Consider the following 25,159-nt stretch of genomic DNA (forward strand, 5'->3'; position numbering starts at 1 on the left):
GCCCCATCATCTATCTGCATCTTCTCGTTCACACTGTGAACTAGCAGACTGACCACTCATATAATATAACTGTTACCACTGTTATTTCAGTAGCCATGCACATAAAACACTACTTCTGTCTTAAAGCCTAGGAAATCAGAACACCATTACCCAGCAAAAATAAAACAACCAAATCAGAGCCGGTCAGGCTTTCTTTCTCTTTCTCTCTGGTCAATCAGTAAGAAACTTGATTCACCGAGACAAACAATATATTCCTCTCCTAAACTAGAAGCTTTTGAAGTCTTTGAGGCTGGGATATGCAGCCCTGTGAGTCAATTCATGTCAGCTGTGCCCATCCACACTCCCCAGGAGGGCAACTGCCCTTTGGAGGTCTTAAAGAGCCTCCCCGGTCTGTGATAAGCTCTGTTATATGCTCCCCAGCACATAAAGCTCTCCAACACTTGGTAGCCATTTGTTGGCCTGCTGATGTTAATGTTCTGTGAACTCTTATCAGATGTATTTATTACCACAGTTGTTAATGTTTTGGGAAGGCACAGGCTGGCTTGAGTTCAAAGGAGAACCACAAGAACAGAAAATAAGCCCTGAAGGCACTTATTTCAGGAGTCTGACTAATGCACCTTACTAAAGAGAAGGTTGAAATGCAACGTGGTGAGTAGGTGTTGACACTTAGAGCTGCCAAAGGTGTTTTAGTGCAGGGCTTTCCAGTTCTGCAGAGCAAGATCCAGTTTCTTGCTCTCGATGTTAGAATCTTCAACAAAATATGAAGAATATTCCTAAGAGGGAAATATAATTAATGACTAGGGCTGGAGGGTGGGGCTTGTGTGATTGATTGTAATTGATCACCAGGGAACACAGGGGACATCAATTAACTCACAGTTGTTAAAGATTTTAAAAGAGAGAGAAGGCTAAGCTGCATCAACTGCATGGTGTGTTAAGGAGAATAGTGCAAGTGAAGGATGGGAGGTAGCAACATCCCGAGGTCTCTTTTCTAATGCAACAACATGCAAATCATTTGTGTGTCTGCAGTGTAACCTGTGAGGCTGGCAGTGGAAAAATATTCAAGGTTGTGCTGTGATCTAAGAATACAAAATAATGAGGTGCTGCATTTTGTGTAAGTACTAGTGGATTTATTTGAATACAGAGCAATATAAGAAACAGCCGCAGTCCCATTTAATTCCAGAGAGGCAGTGCTGCCTCTTAAAGCTAAGAAACTTAAATTAATTTTGTCAATCATCTCTGCAGATGCTTTGTTCAGTGCTTATTAGCACAAAACTCACGTGAAAGAAAACAAAATGATCACTTGTTGCTCTCCTAGAATCTCAAATAACTCTCTTCTTCACAAGGAAGGGAATGGTGAGGACAACATGGGGTTGCTCCCATTTTGCTCATCTGGACCAGATGCTCACAGAGGATATAAGCTTGATTTTTCTAGAAGATGTGTTGCTTCACAGAAGATTAGTGTAAACCAGAATGAAAATTACAGCTTAGATGCTCTCCTAGTTCCTTTTTGTGGCTCCTTTCAGTGGCTCCTTTTCCCCCCTGAGCTCTTGGGGTGCTTATTTGTAGGTGCTTGTCAGGAATTCAGTGAACAAGGGAAAGAAGAATTTTTCCATCATATTCTGTGTATCTTTTAAAATTGAGAGGTTTAATCAACAATATTCATGCTACAAGCTTCTTAAATATTTTGTGGAGTTTAGTATTTTTTGACACTCCTTACCACATTCATAAGTATAGAATACATACATGTAGTTAACTATTTCAGGCTATCCAGGCCATTCCTTCTGTGTTTCCTTTAGAGAAGAAGATTGAAGATAAGATTTTCTTGTCATCCAGGGCCAGTGTGTTTCATACACTCGAAGGATTTCCTACAGTTATATAATATTACTTAAAACCAGTGAGAAAAGGTGCATAGGGCTTCAGGTGTTCTTGCCTGGTGTCAGCCCTGTGAGAGAGAGGCATGTGGGAGCTGCCCTCCCTCTGCGGAGAGATGGGGCCAGGCTGGGCTGGGCAGCTCTGCTTTGCCTCCTGCTTCCCACCAGAGAAGGCAACCCTGGCTTGTCCTTGGGAGAAGGAGCATCTTCCCTATCGACTCTCCAGCTGACTCTGCTCTATTCTGACATTTCTGACTATTCTGCTCAACTCCCTGTCATCTCAGGGAATGCTTCAGCCCTGCCACCAAGCCTGGTCTGTGGGGATAGGGGAAGCAGGGATCCCAGGAGAGGCGAGGCTGGTAGGAGGGAGGCAAGGGAGTGAACAGAAAAAACAAAGGTGTTTTTATTCAGAAGTTAAAAAAAAGAGAGAAAGAATCGAGGGTCTGCCAGCCACAGGTTTATCTCTTTATTGAACTCTGCTTAGCCTTTCCATGAAGAGCATACTTAGGCATTCCTCTCTGTAGGTTGTGTTCTTTTATTGTATAAAATTGTAACTGTAACTTGTGCAAAAATAAAATGAAGACATTAGAAGGAACTTTCCATTTGCAACATTTTTACTGGTAGCTGAATCAAGCCTAACTGAGGTAAGGAGAAAGGACATGCAACTTAACTGGAGACACGATGGGGAAATGAAGTTGAAATAAATGCATGTTTTTACATATATAGGCAGCAGTCACACAATCAGTCATATGGCAAGAAGGCATGGATCAAAGAGGAAGAGCCTAGCACGAGATTAAAGGGGGAATAATTGCAAGCAACCAGAAAGTTTTATAATAGAGGTGATAATAATATACAGCAGAGGAAGGAAATGGCAAGGAACAGAAATGAGGATAAAATGCAAATAAAAGAGATCCTTTGATCCTTCTGGCTTGCTCCTATATAACAGAATTATTTTATCACTCACTTCATTTCCGTTCCACTTTCATCTTGCTTTCCTCTGATAGCTTTCTAGTTCCCCTGCCCTGACACCATACCCACTCTGCCTCTCTCCACATGTCTGGTAGCAGTGCAGGGTATGTCTTTGTCAAGTGTAGGTTCTAAATACGAAACATCTTCGGTGAGGGATTGCACTTCTCATTTTGCTGCTGACTTTGGGAAGCTACAGAGCCAGCAGAGGGAGGAACACAGAAAATCAGCCCATGTAGTGAGCCAAATGGTCTAAGTTCAGCCTGAAATGCCAAAACCTCTCACCACCGTTCTGGGGGAAAATACAAACATTTAAAGAAAGGAGAACCCAAGAAAGAAGCAGACTGGGAGTGGGGTTTTGAAAATGTTTTTGAAAATTTCTGGCTTGTACCAAAGCTGCGGAAGTAAAAAACATTTTCCTTCCTCCTTCCTTCCCTTTTTCTGTATCCTGTTTGGCTTCATAGGTCAAGAGGTCTGTGGCCAGAAGGAAGGAACCAGCCCTTTTCTAAAGAGGATGTCATTTGAGTGTCCAAGCAGAAATCTCTGCACTACAGCACTGTAGAAAGCCTGGTCAGCCCTGGCTAAAAACTCGGGCTAAACTTGGTTATGTGAGTCACCACTTCACTGACTTCACACCGCAGGCACGACGGGAAGTAACAGCAGTGATGCTGATAGACACCAGAGCACAGAAGAGGGGAGAAATCATGAGAAGCAAAAATAAAGGGCCAGTTTCTCCTCTATGATGGCTAGAAGGTGTGTTGATGGCCTGAAAAAGACTTAAAAGCATATCTGGCAGTGATTTCTGGGGGTGGCTTGCGTGCTCACTGTGAGGGGGTGGGACTTTAAAGCACAGGATCTGCAGCTAGAAAGGATTTTGTGTTTGTGTTTGAGTAGCAGTTCCAGCTGTGTGGGAAGATGAAGGCATCCTCAGTGTGCTCTGGTTTCAGAGGGTGCACTGGGAAGGCCTGCTTTATACATGGTGCTTCTTCTGCCAATGACAAAAGAGCAAGGCTGCAGGAATAGATTTGTTCCTTCCTCTGAGGTAGGACTCAGAGCCCACTTTTTACTGAACACTTGTATGGGCACTGTTAAGAGAGAGCCTTGTGTCTGTGAGGGGAGGGAATGCCCTGCATCATCTGGAGAGTAGCTGAGGTGCATCCCAGGGAGGGGGAAACAGGCCTAGAGGGACAGGCATAGGTGTACCAAAATGAAAGGGTACCTAGTGCAACTGAACTTGAGAGTGTGGTGATAACATGATAATCCTGTTCTTGTCCTGGCCCTCAGGCTTTAGTTCATTCCTGATAGAGCTACTAGTGTCTGCTTCCTGTGACCTTAAATGGGCTCACCACTGAAGGATGGTGTTAAACATGGTTCCCACTTACTGACACGTTTTCTGATCCTCTGAACCCTAAATGGAATGAGTGATTTGAATGACATGAGCAAGCTCTTAGAGGAGTGAATATTGAGATGCAGAGCATGTGTATCACCTCCCTGAGAGAGCTGTGTGTGCACCGTGCTGGTGGGGAATGGAACAACAGCAAAGGTATCAGAACAAAGGACTTGGCCTTCCACAGATTAATTAGTCAAATGCTCTCAACCACAAGTAGTGAGAGAGGGATGCTCTGTGCCTTGTGCACAGTGACATAAATCAGTGTTGGTGATAATGCAAACACAGCTCTAACCTGCAAGGATGAAGGACAAGATTCCAAGCTAAAGCTGCTCATATTTCTTTGCAAGGAATTTAGATCAATCCTTCTCAAATTGAGGAGCTGTTTTTACCTGATTAATTCACCATGTTAAGTATTGGGTAAGATGTAGGATTTTGTACACTTAAGGATTAAACACCAAAGTTTAAAGGAGTGTGGGATGTGTGTCCTCTGGGACGTGCTCACTGTGTTCCCAGCCTGGGACTGGAGGACCAGCATTTCTCCGACCTCGCCATGCTGTTGACTTCTGGCTACTATTTTTGGCGACTGCAGATTCCTTACGTACCACAGGAGGTCAGCACGGGATAAGTTTTTACTTCCACTGGATGCGTGGAAAAAATGTGTCTTGATCTCTAGACTGTGCAGTTCCCACCTGCTTCAATAAACGTGGAGAGTACCGCGTTGCTTTTGGTATGAGTTGTAATGCAGTTCTAGGCTGCGCATATTTTTATTCTCATCTTTCCCAAGAAGGGCTAGTTCATAGTTTTTCCTCCCTTTTCTGGATGCTGTCACTATGAAAACTAATTTTGTGGAAAGCATCTCTGAAATATGTATATATACACACACTATATATACACACACATATATTATCACATGTATCTGTTATATATATATATACATACTGCTCATAGCATTTAGAAGGAGAGCTAAAAAGCCTGCAAAGCTAACAGTTTGAAAGCCTGGGAAGGATGGGTAAGTTTGCTTTTAGCCAATAGCCAAAGGGGAATGTTCACATATTACTGAAAAATACTGAAATGAATGCTTGGTGAACTAGTAATTGTCAGAGTCAGACAAGACACTTGGAGCTATGGCATTTTCTTGGTTAAAAACAACCTTGGTGGTTTAATCCAGTCCTTGGCAGTGGTTCCTCCCTTTCTCACCACCCATAACTTGGCTTTTTACAACTTGGATAAAAAACAGTGAAGTCTTGTCTCAGAGCAAGGCTTTTACAATAGGTGTCACGAGGCAAAGCTGAGACAGAGTAATGAGAAATTTGCTTGTCATTTGCCTTGCATTGAAATAAATAGGCTTGAAAACTCTTCTCCTTCTCCAGAAATTGTAAAAGAAAAAAAGAAAAGAAGAGCTGTGTCTGTTCACTTCTGGACATAAACAGGGAAATATAATTCAGGAAGGTGCAAATATCTTTTTCTCTCCAAAGTTTAATTTAGAACATAAATCTTAGCATAATGTTTGCTTTTTATTTTGTAAGCCAAAAAGAGAAGTGTAGCTTAGTCTTCAAATAATTTTTATAACATAAATATTTCTCTTGGCATCATAGAAATGAGTGTGTGGGAGAGGGAGAAAACAGTTGGCAGTTTAAGCAAATAAACTAGAAAATAATATGTTTGGTTAAGGGCACCAAAATAATATTATTGTTCTCTAAGTGACATTTGCATTGCTAAAAAGTTGTTTTGGGGGTAGCAGATTTCCATTAGGACCTCACATCAGAAGTAATATTATAGCATAATAGAAGTAATATTGTAACATAATGATTCTGTAAGGCCACATTTGGACAACAGGTCTCAAATGTAGAAGCATAAAGCAAGATGATGGCAGCATGCAAAATACAAAATGCAGAGGTCATTTAAACAGAAATTGTTTTCTTGCAGCTAAGATTATTTGAAGTCTAAATTTGAGTCTAGTGAATTATTTTACTACAAGGAATGAGATTAGAGGAAGTTACTGATGCAGGTAGTGACTGAATCATTCTGTCTCAAAATTTTCTCTGGGAGGTACATGAGGTTGTGAAGTATTTCTAAACCAACTGCACCTAAGCTAGTAATGTCTTAGTGCAGAACTGGATCAAAAAGAGATGAAGCCATGCAGGAGTGGAGGGAGGGAAGCACAGGTATTGGATTTTGGTCTAAAATGGGATCCTTTTAATGTAGAAAACATGATGAGAAATGTAATTCTGAAGACGGCCCATCTGTCTTCAGAAACATCAATTATAGCAGAGATTATTATCTCTTTAAGTGGCATTTAATTAGTGGAATTTAATCTGAAATATCACTTAAATGCTTCCTTGGTAATTATATGACTTCAAATCCCTTCCTTTTTATATCTACAGGAATCAGCCATAGGATTCCCGACTGGAATGATCCAAGCCAGGCAGCTGAGTCCCTGCGTGGCAGGAGCGGGGCTGTGGGGACCGCAGGCTCTTGCAGGGAGCGCTGCTCGCTCCGGCAGCGCCGCATCTGCGGGATGGGGACGGCGGGGACACGGCCGACTGGACCGGCACCGGCACCGGCACCTCCTGCTGGGCTGCACCGAGCGGCCCCCGGGCCAGAGCTGCTCCGCCGCTGGCTCAGAGAACAGGTTCGCTCAGCGATTTCCTGGGCTGGAGAGGGCACCGAGTGCGCACGTGTGTGGTGAGGAGGTGCTGCTGGAAGGGAGGAAAATGCGGGCACAAGAAGTGATTAAACCACTCATTAAGTTTAATAGACTTGCTATTTATATCGGACTTGGCATTGCAGCAGTAGGTAGGAACGCGTTAGCCAAAGGAAAATCAAAATATGACCTAACAAAGCTAGGAGTCAAGAATTTGGACAGGAATGGTATTAGTTTATACTTTTTTTTTTTTCCCCCAAGAAACTACTCCTTTTTTCAGAGATGCCTTTCCAGCTTGCAAGTTTCAAGCAGAAGCTTCATCAGCTTTACTGTGGGAAAGGCATATCCTGGCCAAACGATCCTCTGCTATCAGGATTGCCCCTTGCTGTGCACAGGGAGGTTGCTCCCCGGCTGCCAGGCAAGAGCAGGACAGGGGAAGTGCTGCTTGCAGAATGCATCAGGAGGAGCAGCGTGAGCCTGCGAGTGGGAAACCACAGTCCCCAGCTAAAGGCTGAACTTCAAATTCACAGGGGCAAAACTTAGAATTCAACATCCCTGCCCTGTGTGTCTTAGCTCACAGTGTGTAAACATCAGCCCTCTGATGAAAGGGAAGGAAATGAGCCCTGTTGGTAACAAAGTCGATGCAAAGGTTATCACTGACTGACTCCAGCTGGTCCTTGGCTGATGCACAGGCATTCATGGCTGTGAAAGAACTGAAGTTCACATAAACGACTAACAAAACTTATACACAAAGGATTTATTACATGAATAATTTGACATACTCCACGGTAGTCAGATACAAGTGCATTTAATTAATGTTTTGTGGACATCATAACAGTCGGAATATTTTAGCTGAACAGTCAGTATTCGGCTGAATTCAAGCCAGTGCAATTCATGACATAACCAGAAACAGGGAGTTACAGGTCTACAATGAGGTTAGACTAGATAGCAACAGCATATTTATTGTCACATCAAAGCATTACAAAGTATGAAAGCCCAATATTTCAACTATCTCTAAAATGGTATTTGTACAAAGCTGTTGTAGATATTTAAATGTAAGGATTCGTCGCATCAGGAATGGACCGTGACTTTATTTTTGGAAGTTATTTGAATATTCAAAACTATTTGGGGCAACAAGAAGAAATGTAAACATCTGACAGTCCTTTGAAGGTCCCTTCTGAGAAAATACATTGTGTGCCACAGGAAAAGTGCATTCTAACTGGTGTGTCTGCTATGGCCAGTTTGACTCACATTCACTTAGCACCAGGTATTAATCCATTTCTGCAGTAAAAAGTTAGAAAATCTTTGTATTAACTCAGAAAAGAGAAAACAAAGTCAAAAGTTTTTTTTTCTTCTTCTTTCTTTAGAGGAACAACAAGTAAATTAAAAAAACCCACCCAACATTTAAACAGTTACCTCTTATGTACAAAGGAACCAGGAGCTAGCAAAGCGCATAGCCCCTGAACAGTCTTTATTATTTTTTTCTTCAGGTTCATGTACCTGAATATATGACTTTATTTACAGGTGGACAGGTATCCACAGAAGTAATAATCAGAATTTTTCTATTTGGCTAAAAGTTGTATAAAAAAAGACAAAACACTGTTCAAATACTTTCCAAATATATATATATATATTAAAAGTATTCAGTATTTCCATCAGTGCCAGAGTTGGAAGCTCTTTCTTGTTGTAAAAAGTTAACTTTGTGATAGTAAGTGACAGCAAAGGACTGACAGAGTCAGCTGGAGCTTTGATTTGAGGGACTGCAGCTGGAGCTACCCAGGCCCACCAGGCAGTTGCTGATTGCAGGGAAATGAATCCATCCATGTGTGTCCATTGCAGGGAGAGGCCACATCCTGCTAAGGGTGACCTGCTGCTCCAGAGAGCCTCCCACTCACTCTGGACAATCCTCTGGAACCCTCTGGGGCAGGTTCCTTTTGAAAACAACCACCCAAAAACCTCTGAAGTAGTGGAAATATTCTTTATGCAAATGAGCAACTAGCATGGGCAGGTAGCTCAGTAAATGAAAAAACGTAATTGCCACACTAATTCTTGTAAAGAATATAAAATTAAAGACTTGGCCCCTCAAATACAAATACATACCGCAAAAATATTTTTTTAATTAACATAACCTAGATGAGTGCAAATCTCTGGATAAGAATATGACTGCCTTCATACTGATATCAAATATTTAAACAGTTTGCATATAAACAAAATCTTTGTTGTTGAATTCACGCTTGCTTTAGTCTAAAGCAAAGATATTACTTCTACTTTTTTGGTCTTTCTTCCTGTAGGGTAAAGAGTAAGAAACACATTTCATTCATTGAGTAGACTGGGCTGATGTGTATTACAGCGACAACCCAAAATTTAAGAAATGTTGCATGCAGTATCTTTCTCCTTTATTTAATTACACCAGCTACAAGAACAAGACATCCATTTTCCATCTTTCCTGCTCCCTTCCAACAGAAAGTACACTAAAGCTGATCCTTCGTCCCTTGCAGATCCCAGCCCTGAAGTCCATCAGTGATCAGGATGAAGGGCTGAGCATTTTGAGCGCTGCATTACCTGGGGCAGCAGGTCTCAGCAGTGAGACCACAACCCCTGAGGAGCCATCCCAGCCTCCAAGTGCTGCAGGGCACTGTGGGGAAGTGAAGGTCAGAAGGAAACAAGCTGCTGGGATGGCTGTAAAGGCTGTCCCGAGGGGGAGGATGGTGCCTGCACGCCCAGGGCAGAGGCCTCTCCTTGGCACAGCTGGGCTGAGTGTGGCTGCAAACTCCTCCTGAGCCTGGGTGAGAGCAGCTGCTGGCCCTGCTCAGCCACCCCAGCGTCCAGGGGTGCAAGAGGTGCTGGGGCTGGAGCAGCTCTGGCAGAGGGAGCACAGATACCACACCTCTGTGTTTGGCCATGCTGGGCCTGGGAGCCCAAACTGGTCCCCCAGAGCCAGCAAGGCCCTTGACCTGGCCACAGGTCCCCAGCCACTCTGCTCCTTGGGCTGTGCAGCTCAGCATTCCTCTGTCCTGCATCTAAGGATTTTGGAGAGCAGAAACAAAACAGGAGACAAATATCTGCCAAAGGAGATGGGAGCATCTTCAGCTCCTGAAGTTTGGGGGTTTCAAAGCTAGGGGAAAAGTTGAAGTGATTCAAGATACAGTATGCAGCTGTGTGAAAATGCATAGTTTGTATGTATACATTCATTTACAAAGACCAAAGGAAGGTCCTCTGCTATGTAGTTTAATCACCATCTGCTTTTAACAAAAATGTGAGCTGACAAAGCTACAGGATGTCAGTTAAACACACAACCTGGGAGAATGGTAGCTGAATGGCATTTCCCAAATAAAGAATTTACGTTTCTTTTTGCTTTTTTGAGATAATTTGAAGTAGTTTTTCATTTGAAGTCTGTTATTTCTCTAACCATGTATTTTAGGATTTCAAGAGATTCCTTTTCAACGGTGATCATCTCAGGAATGACGGACCCTGCTTTGAGGGTTGTTAAGAAGTAAAAGCCCCAGAAGACAAACAAGAAGCAAACTAACAGAAACCTGGGTTTAGCTATGGTGTGTGAACTAGATCAAAACATGGTTCTTTTAAACTGCTAAAATTCTAGTTCAGTAGTGAGTAGTGCTTTTTTGCTGTTTTGGTTTTTTTGGTCTTTAGTTAGCTGAGCTAGTGCTGAGAAAATCCTATGAGTTTGCTCACTTTTGTTTAGTTGACACTTTGGAACCTAGCTGCTTCCAGTGAGGAATGTCTGTTGTCCTGAGCATTCCTGAAAATACAACAGTAATGTAACAGGCAGGATGGGCTTGAATTGAGAAAATATTGGTCTAAATGATCTGCTTTAATGTTTTTTTTCCATTTGCACTTTTTCTAAAGAAAAATTGCTTTGTCAGTTGTGACACAGTGGTCTGCTTCTAAATGTACCTTTAACAAAGATCAGTACTCTCTGCTAATCAATGCTCTATAAATATTTAATTCAGCAATGGATTGACTTTTCTCATGATACTTCATCTCCACATTTGTTTCATGTACTTGATTTTTACTTAGCATTTGACTTAGATTCTTCCTTGCAATTTTTATTCAACTGCACTTATGAAAACTGCACAAAAGCATTTTTGAAGCTAGAAAAAAGTAAGAATCAGATAACCAGATTCACATGGAGGAGAGTAAATTTATCTAAGCATATTTTACAATCTAAAGTCAAGAAACATTGTCTGTTGCTTAGTGAACTGATCATTCCCTGGGAAATGGAAAAGTAGTGGAGATTTCTTTTTCCATACAAACAATGAATATTAGAAGTGCAAGATGAGATTTTCTCATTCTAAAATGCATTGACCAGAAACAAATTATTCATTACCTGAACTACTCGAGTAACTTAAGAAAAAAACAAGCTTTCTCAATTTTTATAAAATTACTCTGTACAAAGCTGGTTTAGTGTGTTGATAAAACTCATGAGTTCGGGCTTAGCAAATCACAAATTCAGTAGTCATTCTTTAACATTTCAGGTGCAACCAGATCCTTCTCAGTGGCTTAACTCAATTATTTTCATCAACTTTTAGGCATTAATATGCATATTGCTAATTTTGCAAATGTTTATCATTTCAAAAACGTTTGGAGTGTCCTGAGAATGATTCTCAAAATATCTGAAGTCCATTGGAAGTAATCTTGGTTCAGCAGGCAGAATCGACTCGTATGCTGACACAAAGATTTTAACACTTTTTTTCATATGAACTAGCAGCAAAATTGTTAGAGGAATTTTGGAGGGCCCAAGTCTGGATGGCTTTGATCCAGCACTAAATCATTTTCAGTGGCCATGGACTGCAGAGGCTTTATGCTGAGTTATGGCCAAGGTCCTCAGAATTCTTCATTTCTCCCCAGCTGCTGGTGCTACAGGGGACTGTGAGGATTTGACAAAGGTCTGTATGGTGGCATTTTGTTGTATGTTTTTAATGCTGTAAGAATAAGAAAAGCACCTGCTTCTTACAAGAAAGTTTTTTGCTCTAAGTCACCGTCAGTGGAAGCCCCTTATCTAACTGCTGTGCCGGCCCATAGGCTGCCCCCAGAGGGCACAATCAAACCAGACCGCGAAGGATTAGCATCTGCAAGTCTTCTAAGCCTTCCTTCAAACATACAGGAAAATGCAGCAACCAGTCGGGCCACAGAGCTGTCATCTGTGCTGCCTGACAGAACACGACGTTGGACAGGGCTGTCACTGCTGTTGCTCCTCAGCTGTTTAATCCTAATTTGCCCTATAATTCCAAGAGCTCAGCCATGCTGTGCAGCCCTCATCTCTGTGGTGAGATGGACAGGTGACATCAGTCCATGCTTCTCTTCAGCACAGGTACCACTGATGTTAAGCACAAGGCTTGCACACCACTGGCAGTGTGCAGGGACTCCCGGTGGTCCCTGCAAGGACACAACAGCTTAGTAGCACGCACAAATATCTGGATCATGCCCACCTTTTGCAGGAAGAACTGCAGCTTGATTAAAAACAGCAAAGTGATATATTTGCAGTCCCAGGTGAAACTATACACAGGCTATTGGAGCAGCAAGTAGCTTTCACTTTTACCTATGGATGTAGAAACGAGCAGAATGTCTGGAAGCCTCTGAAAAGGAATTGGGGTCTCTGGGAGGTGGCCAACTAAGAGCTTTTGCAAGGATGGATTTTACATGACTTCTGAGCTGTGCATGGTCCACACATGCTCAGCCTGGGAGAGGGGAGCCCAGGAATGGTTCACCCTGGGAAGGAAACGAGCATCGCTGTCTGTCTCTCCTCTCTTCACTACCATGTGCCTTGTTTTCCCCACTTTTCTTCCTGTGATTTGGAATTAAGAGTTTGGACAAAGTAAAAGTCAAAAAGGTCTTTATTTTTCAGCATGCTCCATAAGATTTGAAAGGATTCTGTGCTGGGGCAGAGTAGCTTTTCTTTTTTTAAAATGCTGAAACTGGCCTCTACAAATTAAGATAAACTACATGCAATAGTGTGAGTGCTGTAAGCTTAACATCAAAACCAGAGGGAAGATGAGTTCATTAATTCACTTAGGAACAAAAGGATTGTCTTTAGGACACTAGTTCCCAGAACTAGAGAGGATGAAGTCAGGAAAAATAAATGGAAATACTATTGCCAACCTGGCAGTTGGCCTGCAAGCTGGGAGAGCTGCTGTTTAAAGCAGGAAAATCCATACTCTCCTGCTGGTGCCTTGTACCAGCACGAGTTCAGCCCCTGCAGAGCCCAGGAGCTTCACAGGCTGCCCACTGCACAGCACTGCGTCAGCACAGGGAGAAACAGCCCCTGGGTGCTTAAGTTAAACTCACTTCCAAATTTCTATGAGCTCTTGGCATTTTAAACTTGCCTATTAATTAAAAAAGGCTATTTTTTAAAACCTTTATCAATTAAACTAATGCAGGTTTTGCATATAAGGAAATCTACTGTCTAGAACTTTGTCTCATCCTCATTCATATTCCACTTTAAACCATGATATCCATTAATGTACTGAACTTACCAAATGATAAATTATTTCAGAAGCTATAATATTTTTCAATGCATCATTAAAAAAAGTCTCTGACCCAAACAGATTATTTACTGTATTTTATGGAACTTGCATTTTTATAAAAACATCTTAGTTTCATGGTTAATTTCAAGTTAAAACTGAATTAATAAAACCTTTACCGTTTTCTGTATCAAAAATACATGGCCCAAAAAGTGAAAAAAATAGATAAAGTGCAAGGCAAAGCAAAATTAAAGCTCAGTAATTTTACACTGAAGTGAAAGAGGAAATGCTCTGATTCTAAAAATAATAATTCAGAAAAAATATATTTAAAAAAGAACTTGAACTTTATATTGTCTTAAACAAGATTTGATAGGAAACAAAGTACAATGTATGTAGGCAGGTATTTCTCTTTTGTGACTGAGGCAAGAAAAAAGGATGTGTGGCTACAAATACTGACTGCAGTCTTCTGCAAGCAGAGTATTTTAGAAATCCCCTACTTATAAAAACTAGGCAATTGGGTTTTTAGTTTCCTACAGCTATTTACCCTATGCTAAATTCAGCCCCTTCTATGATGGAAATGCTTTTCTTACATGAGACAACATGAAGAGCAAGTGACAAGAAAACATGCCTGCTTTTTCAGAGTTAAAAAAACCACAGTGCAATTGATGCTGATGGTTCTCTTCCTTCAAATTACCTGATGACCCTTTATCTCTTGCCCAGTGTTCCCATCATTATTAAATTGATGCTGTAATAAAAAAAGGCTGAAAAACTGCACTAGCAAAGCAGCTGAGGATCTTTCCTAATTGTTACCATGTCTGGGTAAGAAGCATACCCTGGTTCTCTGCAGCCCAGAGGTCATGACTTCCCACCCCCTTCATGAACGTTACAGGCCTGAGATTACCGTGAATAATTCGACTGGCTCCAGGGAGGAACAAGGTCCAGTAAGGTTGTTTTTCATGTCCCTTAACTCCTCCAATATCTGCTTTGCAAAATCATGACACAGTTGAGATGCGGTCTTAAGTCATTGCACGTACAATTATTGATCTAATTCTTTTCCCCTATATATTTAATTTCATATCAAAATCAATGCCACCAGCCATAAGTGGAGCTGTCCCAAGTTTAATGCTGTAGAGGTATGTGCAACTTCAGGTCCTTAATGAGACTCCAGACAAGACAGAGTGGGATAAAGGCAGTATTACCATGCCTGCCCCATGAAAGAGCAGGAGCACAGACCCAGCAGGCCATAATCTATCTAGCATTTTATACAGACCCACACTTGTAAGACTGGCTCAAGCCAGAGTAACTCAGGAAACTTCTCTCTAGAAACATCTCTGCTGAGGGTAGGAAGAGCTTTTTCAACAGCAGCACAAGCTTATGTCATGTTAACCTGCTGTGGAACTGCACTCTGATGCAGGATGCAGAGCTCTAAATGTAAAATAGTATTCCCAAACTCTATGACTGACCAAGATAATGTCTGGCTCCTTGCAAATACAACAGTGGATGGTGCTGTGTTAGAAATGCTAGAGGCAAGTGATGGGACAATGTCCCCTTTATAAAGGTCTACTAATAAAACACTAACTTAGGAAGTCTAAGAGCTGGGAAAGAGTTGGGAAAGAGCTGGAAAGAGCCTCCTATACCTGGGGGTCCAATTTGGTTTAGGGCTCAGTGCTGGGTTCCAGCAAATCTTTGGGAAAAAACTTGGTTAAGGTTCCAGGGCTCTGAGAGAGTCCCCATGGAAGCTGCAGCATGGCTATGGAAGGAGGAAATCAACCATGCCTGTTAAGTCTGACAATGCTGTGACTCATTCAGCAACTTTCTGTAACATAAAAGTTATCTCACAGTTTTATTTTAATTGCTGAAAAAGAGATTCTTTCTCTTTAAAAGAGTGTTCTGTGCTATGAACATGTCATGAATGCATGTGGATAACCAATCTCCCTCAAGCTGGGCACAACAAAGGCAGCACTCAAGCCAACAGCACTCGGACTATTGGTGGTGACTCCTTTCACAACAGGCTGGCTATCCTGGATCCCATACTGAGAAACCCCCTTCTCCCTGGGGCTGGTATCAGTAGGACAGATTAGAGGCTGAATGCCACCAGCCTGACAGCTCTTAAATCCGTCCCTAGGTAGCACATCTGGAGTACTGCCACTTTGGTATTACTAGAAACTCTTCCAAGAGCCCCACACATGTGCACTGTATCCATCCCTCTCACAAAGCTGAATGCACAGTTCTCAAGTCCTCAGAAAGAGAGATTCACAATTTCACACTCCCAATTCCAGTGGAAAGTACACAGTGGAAAACACATAGCCTTTGTTCTACAACCATTACCTGTGTGGGCAGCCCTTGTCAATTGAAGTTATTTGTGGGAATAACTGAACTCTCCTGAGAAAACCTGTACTGCTTCGAGGGCTCAGCTTGTTACAATGTGATCTGCATTCTGCTCTTAATTGTGTAATAAGACTTCTTATCAGACTTGTAATTTACAAAAAAAAAAAACAACCAAAACACCAAAATTCCACCACAGAACTTCTGTATTTGACTGCCTACAACCAATTTCCTCCTACTGGGATCCAATTCTGAGCAATTTTTTTGCCTGACTGGCTCAAGTTCCTTTTGACTAATGCCCCTGCATTTGTACTTTGGCCCTTTGTTAGAAGTCTGTCAAACAGGGAAAAAACTAGTCTCAGTTCAACAGACCTGAATATTTCTGTCTTTCAGTTAATTCTGCACTTGGAGCACAAGACAAAAACAGTAAGAGAGATGGGAAGATTATCTGTATTTCATTATTTATCAGCAAAAAGAAAACCCCAAACAGGGGCGAGATAGCCAGATACACCATACTTGGCAGCCTGTATTCCATCAACCCCACAGTGCAGATGGAGAGAAGAAATACGTGACTTGAGCTTTTAGTTTGATTGTTCAGATCTTTCTCATGACTGAACAATGAATCTTCAATGCAATCTTTTCCTGTAATCTTGTATGAACTCTTTACTTTAGCTGGAGCAGATCATATTGCATGATCTCATTCAGACTGTATAGTTATCACGAAGAACTCAATTTTAAAAGTCTCTTTCAAAATACCATTCAAGCCAAATACTGGTAATTTAGGAATGTTTTCACCATCAGAATACAAAAAAACCCCCAAAACTTTGAGAAAATGCAAGAGACAAATCAAGAGAAATTTCAGACTAAATTATCTCTGTAACCAAGGGAAGAATTTTTTTTCTTTCAATAATCCAGAATTTGTATGGCTTTGTAAAGGTGTTTTAGTTTACTTTTGTCATGTAAAATAATATACCACTAGTCTATGTGATTTACTATTTCCCCCTCCTCCTTTTGGTTCTCAGGAATTCCCAAATCCTGTTTCATAATGTACAATAAACAGTTATAAAATTAAACCAACATTATAATTTCAGAGAGGTATTAAGATCCCAGTGCTATAAAATTCAGTTTTCAGAGAGTGCATTCTTGCAGTGATGTACAAACACACATCACTTGTTTCCATAGTTTAGCCCTTTGTAAGTATTGCACCTAGTTAATAAGGCTACTATCTATTTTCTTCTAATGCTAAAAATTACACATAGGCAACATCATTTGTGGCTTAAAAACATAGTATTCCTAAAGTTTTTAGGTAAACTCATTTATTTCCTTGCATACTCAGAGCTCCTATGCTTCCAGCTGCCTGGAGGAGTGTTGAGCGTACAGGGAATACAGATGGAACAATAAAAATCTATTTAATGTGACCTGCTTATCATGTATTTTTTTTCAGTGTGCTCAAGTAAGTTTCTTTGAGCTTGATGTCAAATACACATCTTTTACAAACTTAACCAATGCTTTCACATGCTGAAATGTACAGCTGAACTTGTCTCTTTCTCATCTTCCCTTCTGCAATGCAAAAAATCATAATAATAAAAGAATTTTGTAAATTGTCTGGTCTTCTAAACACAATTGCATAAATCCAGGAAAAGGCAGATTGTCCCACAAAGTGCATATTTCAGCCAAAGCTATAGGAGTATCTGCTCTTGCCAAAGCCTGATTTCAGAAGAGCTCAAAAATGTGTGCCAAGCTTTAGGAGCCTGAGGGGTCTCATCAACAAACTCCACAAGTGGAGGTAAACACATACTCGAGTGCTCTCATGAACCTAAGCCTACATTTTATTCTTGTAATACCAGCAGTTCTATGTCTGTACAGTTGTACTTCGTAATTTACAGACTATGTGCTCCCCTTCCCTGAAAGATTTGTTAGGATCACTTTAAGAATTAATTACTACAGTTAAACACTGATACTAAAAATTCTGACACCACATCAATGCTATTTACATTTGTAGTTGCTAATATTGCAGATGCTGATTTTTATTCACTTCAGTATACATATTTGGGAAGTTGCAAAACAGAGTGCCTGGACACAGGAAAAAGAATTGATAGGAAAAGATTATTATGGATCAAATAGGATTCTTCTGTGTAAAAACAAAGTAAAATGGAGAATTTGCAAAACTTGTGGATTTCAAAATTCTGGACAGCCCAATTCAAAACCTTGGATTTACTGAAGCTGATACCTTTGTATATATGACAAAAAATATGTGGTGATGTTTTCTTTTAATTTCATATAGAAGTAGCCCTTTGCGAAGTGCAGTACACAACTCTCCAGGATATCATGCTGACATACTGCTTTTTTGCTTGCTGAAGTCATTTGGTAAGAAGTAATTCAATTACAGACAAAGCATGTTTTGACCAAGCAACTTTGTAGACAAGAAGCCCTTATATTTACACTAGATCCTGAAAAGATTTACACAAATGTATAGATTTACTTTATAATTAGGTTATGGTTTAAGCTAATTTTCTGTATTTTTATATTAACTTTTTTTTTTTTTTAACTTCCTAAGCTACAGCATTAAGTAAGATCATGTTCATCAATTAGTACTTCATTATAATATTAATAATTCAAGTAGTGACATATTGCTCTTTTCATTTTGCCTAAAATAGAAAAAATCTTTTACTTAGACATCTTCCACTCAAACTCACATCCTGCCTTTACAACCCTCTCATGTTCCCTGAGGAAATCTGTTTCAACTATTTTATTTTTTTCTGTCTTCTAGAGGCAGCTTTTTACAAACATTTTAGTAACTTTCTTTTTAATTTGGCCATAGACATTACACATCATATATTAATTGATGCTGGGTATCACACACAATGTTAAGGACTCCAGAATCACACCTGAATCTTTAAGAGGATTGGAAAACAGTAAATACCAACACTCAAACGTTTTAGAATGTTCAAGCCCATCTTTAGATTGTAATTACCTAAATAATTCAGATTTAATGCTGAAAGAGCATTTATATTGCTAAATTTATTTCCCTCAAGGGTATATGAGAGATCTCACATTCAGATTCAAATACAGAAGGAGAAACATTCTAGGTGTTAGGATGTGTCACAAGCCAGCAGAACACCAGCTTGTTACTAAATTTATCTATTCTCTTCTATTTGATCAGCTGAACAAATTCTTGCTGTTAGTGTGAGCGAACACCAGAGCAACCTGTACTTTCTCCTGGCTGGTGCCATCAGAAACAGGCTGACTTCTGTTCCCAGGGTCTTTCTGCATTGCTGTTACAAACGGTCTGAAGCTCAAAGGACATGATGAGTGCTTTCCATATTGAGGAATAAGCTCAAAAAGTTGCAAGTGGAGACACACACCTCCTTAAATCCCACATTTGGATAGAACTGAGAGCACTGTAGTCCAAGATGGAAACAGCAGTTTGAGTGGGCACTCTCAATTGCAGATGTACATCAGCTGTTTTGAAATCTTGAAGATTTTCCAGTTCCATTTGGATGCAAAGAAAGGCTGCTCCCATCTAGCAGATAGAGAGTGTATTTAAATGCTCAGCTTGATTTCTGCCCATGACTTCCTTCTAAGTATTTTCTAAAGGTGCCATAAAACTCTGCTGAACTTAGAATAAAATCCACACTATGATACCTTACACCTGCCTGGTTATCTACTAGAAAAACCACACAAATGCAGATTAAAGCCCAAACTCCATACTGCTCTCAGTTTGAGTGCTACCACCTTACATGAAAATCAAATAGAATATAAGATCAAGATGAGGCTTTAAAAATGTAAATGATACTTTCTGTATCAAAGTATTTTTAAGAAAAGGTGCAGCAAACTTTCTCCAGCAGATGGCTCTAACTTTGAACCAACAGAAGGAAGCCTCACTGGCAACCTCCAACATCTCTGAAAAGGACTAGCAAGCCTCTAATTCCATGTCCTGCTTCCAAGATCATGTTCCAACACATTCACAGGCAGCAGAAGAAAGAAAATCACTTTGTAGTCCAACACTTACAGTGATTGTCCTGGATTCTCAACGGGGCCATTTCAGCTGGTCCCAGGCCACAGCAAGCAATAGAAAACCATCCCAATGTACTGGATCAGAATGAATGACAAAATGAAATTAGTGCCAAGAACATCTGGGACATTGCATGGTGCTGGAATCTATCGTGCAGGTTCTACAAGAGCTCTGGGCTAAAGCTCTACCTCCTGTTGTGCTGCCTATCTAGTCATTATTGTGAAAAACTAAATAGAGAAGGAATAAAGATGGTGACGCTGGCAATAGCCAGTAACTGCAAGGAACTTGTAGATAATTAGATAGCTAATGTTCATACCAGGCTAAGGATTTGGGAAAAGTAATCCAACAGACAGGCATTCTGCTCAGCTTATTCACACCTGCCAACAGGTACATGCTAGGTGATGACTGGTATTGGTTAAAAGTGTAAACTCGCAAATTGTAACAGAAGTTTTACTCACTTTGCATCTTGTATATCCTGTTGCTTTTGTGCAAGGCACTAGAGAATCAGGCACATTGTTTCATGTGGAAACCTTTTTATGACTACGATGATCTGAGTTTTAATGTTCTATAGCTTCACAGAGGAGCAGTTGGAGCACAGTCAATATTAAAAATTGCCATTAAGATTCCCCACTTCTAAAATTATCTTGTTTTCCAGATCTTTTGGAGGATTGGGTGAATGAAGAATTAGGGAAATAGCTTTGTTCTAACAGGGAAACTCCTGAAGAAAAATATTTGGGATCAGTATGGTTGATCTCCACTCTGATACTGATGCTGGCAATTTTTGTTACCAACGTCAATATTACTAACAAAAAACCAGATTCTTACATTTTTATATCAAGTTCTGGCTCTTGACATAGATGAACCTACGTTCAAATCTCTGTAGCACATAGACACTGCATGATGTGTTCAAGACATTCTTTATGACTTCTCTGGGGGGATCAGAAACAATGATTTATCTCCCACAAAGAAACCAAGAAACTGGAACTGGCATGTAGTGATGCCAATAAATGACCACAGCACTCCGGCTAGCTCTTCCTCGGGAGAACAAAGAAATCTGACTGTTTTGGACTGGTCAGTGCAGGAGTGTGAGATAAATCAGGTGTTAGGAGGACAGAGACGCAGCCCAAGGCAACACAGAAGCAAGAGAGTGAAAAATGGAAGCGATTACTCCAGGTTATTATGATCAGTACTGTCAGCAGAAGGAAGGCTTAGCTGACATTTCTGTTCTTGCTGGCTGTGTGAGGATCACGAAGGGGATCTCGGCAGGTGCTGAACTGCTCGTGCAACATGAGTTAACTTGAGTTCAAAGCACAAAGACTGCAGAATGCTCTGTGTGTGGCCAGGGGCCAGGCTGTTGTGCTATTGCCAGCCTTGTTTCAGACATGGTACCTCAGCAAGTGCCTACTTATGAATCAAAATGCCACAGCCATAAGATCCAAAACTGATTTAATATAAACCGCTGATTAAAGGTTGTATAAAAATACTGGTAATTTGGCTTTGTCCTGGTAGGACTTATCAATACCTTCTGTTCTCTGCCTCATTAACACCAATTTTCTCTCCAGTTTTGATGGTTTGTGGCTTTAGTCCTTTATGTAATCCATATCCAATTTGTACCAGAGGGCAACCTGGTCTGGCAACAAAACCATTCTTCTACGCAGAAGTTTATAAAGAATAATCCTATTACAATAGTTCTTAAAGTGCCCTCGGGAAAGGTGCTCACAATGCCATGACATTATAGAAACAATATACAATCTGATACATTATTTTCAAAAAAATCCTCCAAAGCAAAAAGGAGGTGAGCAACAAATATATAGGCAAATACTTTTAGTCCAACAACAGTCGAATTATGGAATGCTTTATACTCTTGGAGTGCTATTAAAATGGAAGGCAGGAAACAAATTGGTAGGAATATCTTGGGAAGGTCCCAAATTTTTTAAGCTCTATCTAAGTAAGTACACCATCAGCAAGCCCAGTGTTTGAAGATGAAATGTCTATGAATTACTATGAGGTATTTTACTGTGGAAATTGAAAAAATACAACATGTAAAGAAAATCCATATTTTACTAAGAGGAAAGAAGATTATACAGTGCCTGTGTATATCCACTGACCCTTAATGTCTTTTTTTTTCCTATTTGTAAAGAAAACAATCTTTCTCTTCCCTGTTAATTTCAGATTTTATATACACATCTAAAACTATATCATATATATAGTTTTGCATGTACACACACACACACACACACACACACACACACACACACACACAAATACTCATAAACACTCATATGTGTATATATCTCAGGGTCTTACTGGATTTCAGAGTCTGTTTTTCTTTTTGCTTTGTGACTTGTGAAGAGCACAATTGGGCAAAAATCAAGTAATTGCATGCATGCAAGCGTATCTTGCCACTTGTGCATGTAAATTACACAATTTGTAAATAACTGCAGAAATAGCATGCTCAAATTAGGCACCTGATTGCCCAATTAACTTGTTCACAGAAAATCAGATGATAACCTTTAGTAAGTCCTATTATGAATTCTTTTCACTGCTACCCTATGGAATCCACAGTGTATATTGCAAACAACTGCATTGTTATTTTGTGCTTTTACATAGACACAAGCAGCGCTACACACTTAATAAAGCTATCAAGTGAACTTTGGACCAGATTTTAGGAAGTTGTTTATATACTTAAAAGTCCTCTTATAAGAATGAGCCAGCTTACATAATTTATTAAAAAAAAAAAAAAAAAAAGTAGAAGAAGATTTGGTCTAATTTCAGTTGGTTCAAATGTTATGAAAAAAAATAACCCAGGCATTTGTGGCCCCTCATGCCTCTATCAATAGGCAAAGTTTTGCTTCAGTCTTTGATTTTTTTAGGTGTCTTGTTTTCTTTATCAGGCAAGTATTATTTCGCCATATACATTCACTTCCTAGTAAATCCTTCCTTTATTTTTGCATCAAAATAATCATTAATTAACAGTAATTTGATACAAGTGGACACAGAACACCAGGTTGCCACATTCCAGTGTATACTTCCTAATGGACAGAGAAACTGAAATACCCAAATCAATCCAAGTACTGCAAATAGAGAAATTTGTTAATTCATGTATCAAAATGAGTTAAGAAATGGTCTTTTACCACAAATATGTTGCTCCTTTGCTGTTGTATTTCTTTTTCTGAGATGATGTTGGGGAAAGAGGGTATTTTCTTTTCTCTACCAATTTTTTGCATCAAATAAATCTTAGTAGCTTTAAAAGAAAAAGCTGAACGAACCATTATCTTAACAACAATCTCTGAAATAAGAGAAAAGGAACCAAAAGCAGAACTGCTGGGCTGGATCATGTCCCTGAATTAGGTATTACATATAATCCTAGTGGCTGCATTTACCAGTTCTTCACAGGCCTCCTGCAGCAACAGCTGTGCTGGTCCAACTGTTCATGCCCCCTCAGAAAGGGGAGAGTAATAAGAAAAGCTACTGGAGCCCCCTTATATTCTTGTGAGTTTCAATCAAGCATCACTGTATTTCTTCCCTCAGCCTTCTCGTGACAGTATCTGCTGGTGACTTGCCATCGCTGCTTTTCTTCCTCTAGAGGATCAAAATCCAATTTGGTACTTAAATTACTTTGTTCCACTCCACTGGTCTGTGCCTCTTTTAAAAATCTTCCAAGAGTGCTGCTTGTCCTTCTTGCAAAATCAGCTTTGCTTTTCTCCTATAAACAAATAAATGAAAATCCCAACTCTTCCCCACATGCCCTTTTCAAAAATATAATCATGATTATTTGTATCAGGAGAATTATTTAGCAGTCTCCAGTCTTAGTACAGCTTTTGTTGAGAAAACTGTAGCTTATATGACTCTGAAGTGTTTATTAGAAAGCTTTCAAAAAGAGATCTTCGTTTCAGGAAAAGAAAAATTGTTCAGTTTAGCAAATACAGATTTTCACAGCAGAAAGACTGAAATGGTTAAAAATGATCCTAGGGAGCAAGCAGCTCACAGAGTTAGCAAAATAATGAACTTTTTCCTTTCTTTTACAGAAGAACACTAATAGCTGCTCTGGTTTCCACACTTACTGAGACAGATTTTGTTGTGTGGTCTTGGTTTTGCTTTTTTTTTTTTTTTTTTCTCTATTGCTCCACACAGGTTTTAATTAGTGCTTCTCCTTGGCTACAAGTGCTTCATTTTGAAATACAAAGCTCTTCAAAAAAAACCAAAACAAAACAAAAAAAAAACACCCCAAAAAACCAAAACCCCCAACACCACATCACTGGAGGGGAAAATGGGAAGTGATACAGTGCAGCTGCAGAAATCTGCTTCTGCTGTTGTCCTCCCCCTCCCCAAATCCTCTGCATAATTTCAATCGTTAGTCGATGAACCTTTGGCAGGCCTTCTTCCATCGGCAGGCAGTGCACCACATATCTCTGTTCTCCATCCCATAGACCTTCCGACACTTCTTCCCCTCCCCTCTAGGCTTCCTGTCAGAGAGAAAGGGATGGTTGTCAATGAGATGCTTTAGTAATTTTGCTTTTCACCCTAAGACCAGGACAACAAACCCAGTTGTGTGCAGGAGGCAGAGAACCCATAGCCTTTCACAGGATTTGGGCTGTTTTCATCCCAGCTGGGAGCTGATGAAGCGACAGACACATGTATGGCCATGACTCCGTCACTCTCAGGGACCAGGCCTTCTCCTTGCCTGGCTTCCACAGCTTCTGCAGCAGCTGCTGAGCCTGCTCTTCTGCTCCTGAGATGATGCCAGGAGCATGCAGCCCCGACTTTAGCCAGCAACTAAACCTGGACTTAGTAAATTAGTAAATTATATATTGGCCACATGAAGTGCCAAGCTGTAATGGGCAGTCATAGCTGTTCCACAATACAGGCTAGGCCATGTCAGGCTAAGGTGCTGCAGAGCTGTGGTAAAAATATTTGGAATAGCTCAGAGCAGCAGACCTTGACCACCAGCAGGTATCAGCTATGCCAAAGCAGAGAAAAGCTACCAGCTCCTAATCTGCAGTTTGCTCTGAGTTCATTGACTGAAAAACAACAAAGCGAGTGCGAAGTTTTACCCCTTGCTCTCACTTGCAGCACATTCTTGTGTGCACCTTCTCTGTGGCCCCCAAAGCCAGCAAGGTGGGCAGCACCCGCTTTTAAAGCTGTAACAATTGTCCTGTTTTCCATCTTTCAACCACACTCAAAAGATCACAAGTTTAGCAAATGATTCAAGTAACTGTTAAAATGTTTGGGTTTTTTTTTTGGTTTTTTTTTTATTGAACACACAGCAAGACAGCAAACCTGAGGAGAAATGCTTCACCAAGCAATCCAACATTCACTACTGCAATGCCATCAGTCCTGGCATCTTTAAATAAAGTAACTGTACCAACAGAACTGTTTAATACCTATTTTACATGTTGCATGGCCCACCTGGGATCTCTCTCTTGCATTTTCTGATTACTGAACATTAATTAATGGGCACAATCC

At 40.4% G+C, this 25,159-nt stretch overlaps 1 protein-coding gene and 1 long non-coding RNA gene across 5 annotated transcripts in view; one reads left to right on the top strand and one right to left on the bottom strand.

Moving 5' to 3' along the window:
• Nucleotides 1-459: 459 nt before the first annotated feature.
• On the top strand, nt 460-8,182 carry LOC117243962. Of its 3 annotated transcripts, none has more exons than XR_004496150.1 (3): nt 460-648; nt 1,027-1,111; nt 3,302-4,271. It is a non-coding gene; the product is annotated as an uncharacterized LOC117243962 (long non-coding RNA). The 3 variants fall into 3 exon arrangements; XR_004496149.1 differs by lacking the exon at nt 460-648 and adding an exon at nt 6,612-8,182 and having other exon boundaries at nt 826-1,111; nt 3,302-3,590; XR_004496148.1 differs by lacking the exon at nt 460-648 and having other exon boundaries at nt 820-1,111.
• Nucleotides 8,183-12,708: 4,526 nt separating this feature from the next.
• Nucleotides 12,709-25,159, bottom strand: part of ZNF704 (zinc finger protein 704) — a 79,459-nt gene continuing 67,008 nt past the window's right edge. Inside the window, exons 8-9 of one of the 2 annotated variants that reach the window (XM_015618290.2) lie at nt 24,061-24,159; nt 12,709-23,399 (exon numbers count right to left, since the gene is read on the bottom strand). In XM_015618290.2, coding sequence (XP_015473776.1) covers nt 23,342-23,399; nt 24,061-24,159 — 157 coding nt within the window. In that variant the 3' untranslated portion in view covers nt 12,709-23,341. Of the gene's footprint in view, nt 24,160-25,159 lie in introns of both variants that reach the window. The other variant, XM_015618291.3, reaches the window with a different exon arrangement.

Source organism: Parus major, chromosome 2 (assembly GCF_001522545.3).
Source record: "Parus major isolate Abel chromosome 2, Parus_major1.1, whole genome shotgun sequence".
NCBI lineage: Eukaryota > Metazoa > Chordata > Aves > Passeriformes > Paridae > Parus > Parus major.